The following is a 6000-nucleotide window of genomic DNA, read 5'->3' as shown; positions in this document are numbered from 1 at the left end:
TCTTTATTCAGCAAATATAACTAAGCTCTGGACAGGAATAATAGGTTGAGGAGATTATACCGTCTAGCATACTGTTGAGTTGCTTCACACCTTGAAATCTTCCTTCCTCAATGTTTCAGCTTTATTTAGGGATTAATAGATAATTAATTAATTACTTACTTAATTAAAATCATCATGAATAGAAAGGATGTGATTTGCAAAATTTTGCTTTACTACAGAAGTTTATTTTCTCCCTAAACCTCAGGATGTTAATTTTGTACAGTTGAGAATTGTTGTTTTCCAAGCACTGTGGTCTTCAGGGAAGTATACTACTCTTTATGGATTAATTTAAGAGTTTTGACATTTTTTTTTTTTAAAGTAATCCCTATGTCCAGTGTGGGGCTCAAACTCATAACCTCGAGATCAAGGGTCACATGCTCTGCCGACTGAGCCACACAGCCAGGCACCTGAAGAGTTTTGACATTCTTGAGTGAGAATACCACCCAAGTCTGTGAGGGCCATGGATTTTTGGCCGTACAAAGCAGGAAGAGGTATGGACTTTGGGGTCAGAGACACCTGACTCTACTCTTCCACTTAAATAATGTGTTCACTCTTCTGAACCTCTGTTTCCTTCTCTGTAAAAAAAACTAATAATATCTCCATTTTGGAGGATGTTGGAAGGCTTAAATTCATTCATTCACTCAACAACTATTTCTTTATTGAACACGTACTACATACCAGACATTCTTCTGGGTACAGAGACTACAAAAGTAAAACAAAACATTCAAGAATCCTCATCCTCATAGTGTTTACGTTGTAATAGGATAAAATGTGGTGAAAAAGTAAGTTAGCTTATATAAAATAAAACACTTTAAAAATTAATTCTTGGAGCACCTGGGTGGCTCAGTCAGTTAAATGTCCTACTTGATTATGGCACAGGTCATGATCTCTCCATGAGTTTGAGCCCCACGTCAGGGCTCTGCACTGACAGTGGGGAGCCTGCTTGGGATTCTCTCTGTCTCCGTCTCTCCCTGCTCCTCCCCCACTCTCTCTCAAAAATAAACAAAAATTTTAAAAAATAAATAAATAAAAATCAATTCTTGTATCAATGTAAGCAATGCTCATGTCACTAATAGAAGGCATAAGAAGAATTTAACAGTGGCAGAGCAGAAATTCAAATTAGAATCTGCAGTTATGTACCGAAGATATTCTGAACAAGGAAAATAACATAGAAATGAGTTCATTGCTAGGGAAAAGATTTTCAAATTACCTTTTATTAGGTAGTCTTAAAACAGCTGTTTGGGTATAAAATACGAATGTACAATTTTCTAAGCACGTAAATAAAAAGCAGCAGTTTAGTGTGTCTGCTTGAATTCATACTCCTCAAAACCTTACCAAAACATTTATTATAAAAATCAGTAAGATTGCTTAACACGTCCTAGAAATTTTCAGGTGTGTGTACATAAACATTTTCAAGCTTGCTTTACGAAAAAAGAGTGCAATTTCTAATCCATGTGTTCATAGTGACTTTCCCAAGTAGTTCAAAGGGGGGAAGAAAGAAAGTAGCATTGCCTTGTAATACAGCATTAACTAATACTGACTTACCCTGGGACATTCAGGAAAGATCCTTAGTTATCACATAGGGTAAAAATATTTAATAATTAACACTCCATTTCTATGAATGAAACGTAGAAAATAAGATTTTGTTTTCTTAGACTAACTCGTTACCGTGAAAAACTGCATTCATTCTGCAGATACTGACACCTCACATCATTACTTTAAAAACAGCTGCGATACTTGAAAGTCAAAAAGAAACCCACGAGACATCTTCTCCTCCCAATACATTCACTGAATGCAGATTTAAATGACACATCTCATTTTGATTGTGCCCTTCCATTTGCATACTTTAAAGTGACTGCAATATAGTATATTTGTATTTCTAACTGGAACCAAAATTAAGATGAATGATCTACGCAAAATCAATAGCCTGTATTTCCGTAACAGTTGTCATACGCAAAAAGGAAAAAAAAAAAAAAACAACCCAAAAACCAAAACCAAAAACACCAAAAAGCCCTGAGTCAGTATTTTTTGCAAAAGTAATGAAAAAGAATACTGTGCTGTGAAGTCGTTTTATAATTCACAAAATGGTTAAGACTGTCCGGTATTTATTTGTTTTGTGTTCATTTTGATTGAAGAGAGGTATGGCTCTTGTTTAGTTTATCCAATTCAGATCATTTCTTAAAACTCAATTTCATTTAAATCCTCAGAATATCCTGATGACTGCTGGGTCATATCTTCCATTTCTGTCAGGAAAGACAAATAGAAAATAGACAAAAATAGTTTTCTCTGTTTTTATTATAGAAAAATTCTTAATTTGCATTCTTATGATTTGAGACTATTGCAAAATCCCTTTTCAATCAAGAGGATCTAATTGGGGAAAATATTGTTACCTGAACAGGGTCCTGCTTGAAATTTAACATCATCAATGGCAATATCACTTCTTATTGACACTCCCCGAATGGCTTCAAAAATTACCTGAAAAGTAATGAGGTCTGAATTTAGAAATGGAGTCATCTTGGGGTACCTGGGTGGCTCAGTGGGTTAAGCATCCGACTTCGGTTCAGGTCATGTTCTTGCGGTTTGTGAGTTTGAGCCCCGTGTCAGACTCTGTGCTGACAGCTCAGAGCCTGGAGCCTGTTTCAGATTCTGTGTCTCCCCACCACCCCCCCTCTCTGCCTCTCTCCCACTCATACTCTGTCTCTCTCAAAAATAAATAAACATCAAAAAACATTTAAGAAATGAAGTCATCTTGATAAAACAATACTCGTCAGGGGAAGATCCATGTTGTGTGGGTCTGGAAGCTTAGACTGTTGTTCAACCTTCTTTAAGGAAAAGACTACAAAATCACAAATTCAAATTTAGGTACAAAAGAGTACTTATTTGGAATTTTAAAGAAATGCACAATAAATTACTAGAGTCTTGGAGATTTAGGTTACTTCTGAGATCTCTTTAGGCCATTAACCAGAAATGCTTACCTAGAAATGCTTCCTGGTGGTGACCTAGTTTCTCTTTCCCACCTCGAATATTCTAGACCCAGCACTCACAGGGCCTATGAAAGTCATAGGCCCAGAAGTTTAAGTTTTCTTAGGCTCTCTATAAATCTATGGTGATATATAATCACTAAGTTTACCAAAAAGGCAACGGTTCGCTTATTGTGTTAAATACCATAACATCCAAGAATAGCCCGGGAGGAGAGAACCAGTTTCATACCTTCAGATCCTGAGAAGAAAATAACTGATCAAATATTCAGGTTCTAGGGAAAATAGCTTACATTACCAGCTCTAACGCTGCCCCAACAATGGTTAATAAACCACTGAATACTCCAGGGAGGCTTGTGGGTAATGAAAATTATCCAGAAGACACATTTGGTCTACTCACTTTATGAGCAAATGACTCCCCCTTGGACTAGTTTATGATTTAAATTAAATCCAAGAATATAAAGTGGATAATTAATAAGCATATGAAACTATCTTAAAATTAATGACTCAAAGAAGCTTTAATGACAGATATGGGCAAAATAATATTATTAAAAATTCTAAGGACACAATCCCAAACAAGAATACAAATAAATGGTTAGAAGAGGAAAAAAATGTCCTCTAATACATCTAGATAGGAGGATATATGAGTGCAGTTAATAACCATTTTGGTTTTCTGGACACCAATAAAATCTGGTTTTTGACCACCAAGTCTACAACGGAAGTATAATAAACAAATTACCTGATGGAATTATATTCTGAAGAGTCTGTGGTTGGGCCAAATACTTGATTTCATACAACCTTTTCCTCTGAATTTCCTTACTACCTGAGTGGTAACTATTTTATACCATTATGATTTTTCCCTTGTCCTATATATACACATTCTATTAGTAAATAATTGTGGTTATTTAAGAATTAGATAAAAATTTATTTTTTTCCTTCAGTTTAAGTGTACTATTTTTCCAAATGTCTACTAAGTCGTTAGGACATAAATACTAAGTTGTTTGGCTGCAACTACTTAATAAATGAAACTCTTAGGTATTACTTTTGGTCTAGGAACACCAGGAAAAACATTAATGAGACTAAGCATACCATGAACAAGAAAATTTGGAGACGTGGTCCTAAATGAGTACCTAGCACATAATAATACTTACTAAATGTTAGGCAGTATAACGAACAATATGAATGATATAAATATTTCGATGAGCTAAGAATTTGTCTAACACATTCTTTCTTTCAATGGCATCAAAATAAAAGAACCCAGGGAGGAAAGAAGGGAGAGCACAGGAGGAAATGTTAAGCAAGGAATCCAAAGGAAATAAAATCAAGTTGTGTTTTTGATCAGTAGCAAGTCAGGTACAGCTTAGCCCTTAGGAAGGAGCATGATTAAAAGGTTGCCACTTGGTGCATTTCCCCTACAAGGATGGTAGGATGATTGGAATGTCATCTGGAGGCCACCCACTCACCTCCCCTAGAGGATGAGTCTCAAACCAACAGTGGCAGTACGACACCACTCTGAAAGCCATCCACACCTGCCCACCGCCACCAGTGAGGCACACATCTACTCCTCCAGCCTTGTTCTTTTTTCTGAACTTCAGTCTCATCACCTATGCTCACCTGATGCCCATGTGGATGTCTGACACAGAAAACTATGATGTCTGAAAAACTCACTTGTTAATTTCCCTCCCATGCGTACTGCCTTCGCACCTCCAGATGTGCTCTACCGGAAGCCTTCCTCAACTCAGGAAATGGTAACTCCATTCTACTGGTTACTCAGGCCAAAACTCAAGGAGGCATCTTGATGCCTCTTTCTCTCAAGCCCCACATTCCACATGTAAGAAGTCCCGTGGGCTTCTGATGCATCTCACCCCTGCCACTCACTCTTTCTGCCAGCACCACTGCAGTAGCCCCCAAAGTCTCCTTGTCCCCTACAGTCTATTCTCCACATAGTGGCTGGAGTGATCATTTAAAAATATAAACCCAGATCACATTACCTTAAAGCCATCTGATGGTTCCTCATTGCTTCTGGAATAAATTTCAAACTCTACCATGATGTTCAAAGCCTTTCACAATTATGCCCTGATACTTCTTTGATCTCAGTACCTGTTTGGCTTGACCTATTCTTTTCCATAGCACTTACTATTATTAATTAAAAAAAAATTTTATTTGAGAGAGCACAAGCAGGGGAGGAGCAGAAGGAGAGGGAGACACAGAATCTGAAACAGGTTCCAGGCTCTAAGCTGTCAGCACAGAGCCAGATGCAGGGCTCAAACTCATGAACTGAGAGATCATGACCTGAGCTGAAGTCGGACACTTAACCGACTGAACCTCCCAGGTGCCCCCCACCATAGCATTTATTATAATGTACTTGATAGTACATTATATATCTTTGGTTTACTTTTCCTTTTTTAAAAAAATTTTTTTGAATGTTTTTATTTATTTTTGAAGGAGAGAGAGAGAGAGACAGAGCATGAGCAGGGGAGGAGCAGAGAGAGAGGGAGACACAGAATTCGAAGCAGGTTCCAGGCTCCGAGCTGTCAGCACAGAGCCCGACGTGGGGCCTGAACCCACAAACTGTGAGATCACGACCTGAGCCGAAGCCGGACGCTCAACGGACTGAGCCACCCAGGAGCCCCTGATTTACTTTTTCTACCTCTCCCCGACTAGACTGTCAACTCTAAAAGAAGAGGAGCTTTACGTGTTATGTTCATTGCTGCATCCTCAGCACTTAGAATAGCCAGCAGTCAACAAATATTTACTAAAATGAAATATTTTGGCCTCATACTCTAGGAACTCAGTCTGGATGCCAATGTAACTATTGAGAATACCAGGGTTGCCATGGTGATATGAATTAGAGACCAGAGATATTTGGGAGGGAACATATTTTTAGAAATAATAATATATTTTTATACTTTGGGATTTTAAAATTTATAAAACCCTTTCACATACATAACCTCACTGACCCTCTAACTCTGGTGATGTCAGC

General features: G+C 37.7%; 1 protein-coding gene across 3 annotated transcripts in view; it reads right to left on the bottom strand.

Annotated features, from left to right (window-relative positions):
• Positions 1-1314: 1314 nt before the first annotated feature.
• Positions 1315-6000, bottom strand: part of MAMDC2 (MAM domain containing 2) — a 171660-nt gene continuing 166974 nt past the window's right edge. For all 3 annotated transcript variants that reach the window (XM_042963626.1, XM_042963627.1, XM_042963628.1), the window contains 2 exons: positions 2430-2514; positions 1315-2282 (listed from right to left, as the gene is read on the bottom strand). In XM_042963626.1, coding sequence (XP_042819560.1) covers positions 2218-2282; positions 2430-2514 — 150 coding nt within the window. In that variant the 3' untranslated portion in view covers positions 1315-2217. The remainder of the gene's footprint in view (positions 2283-2429; positions 2515-6000) is intronic.

The sequence above is a fragment of the Panthera tigris genome, chromosome D4, assembly GCF_018350195.1.
Source record: "Panthera tigris isolate Pti1 chromosome D4, P.tigris_Pti1_mat1.1, whole genome shotgun sequence".
Classification (NCBI taxonomy): Eukaryota; Metazoa; Chordata; class Mammalia; order Carnivora; family Felidae; genus Panthera; species Panthera tigris.
Note: the sequence above shows the minus strand (reverse complement) of the source record. Positions and strands in the feature narration are given on the sequence as shown.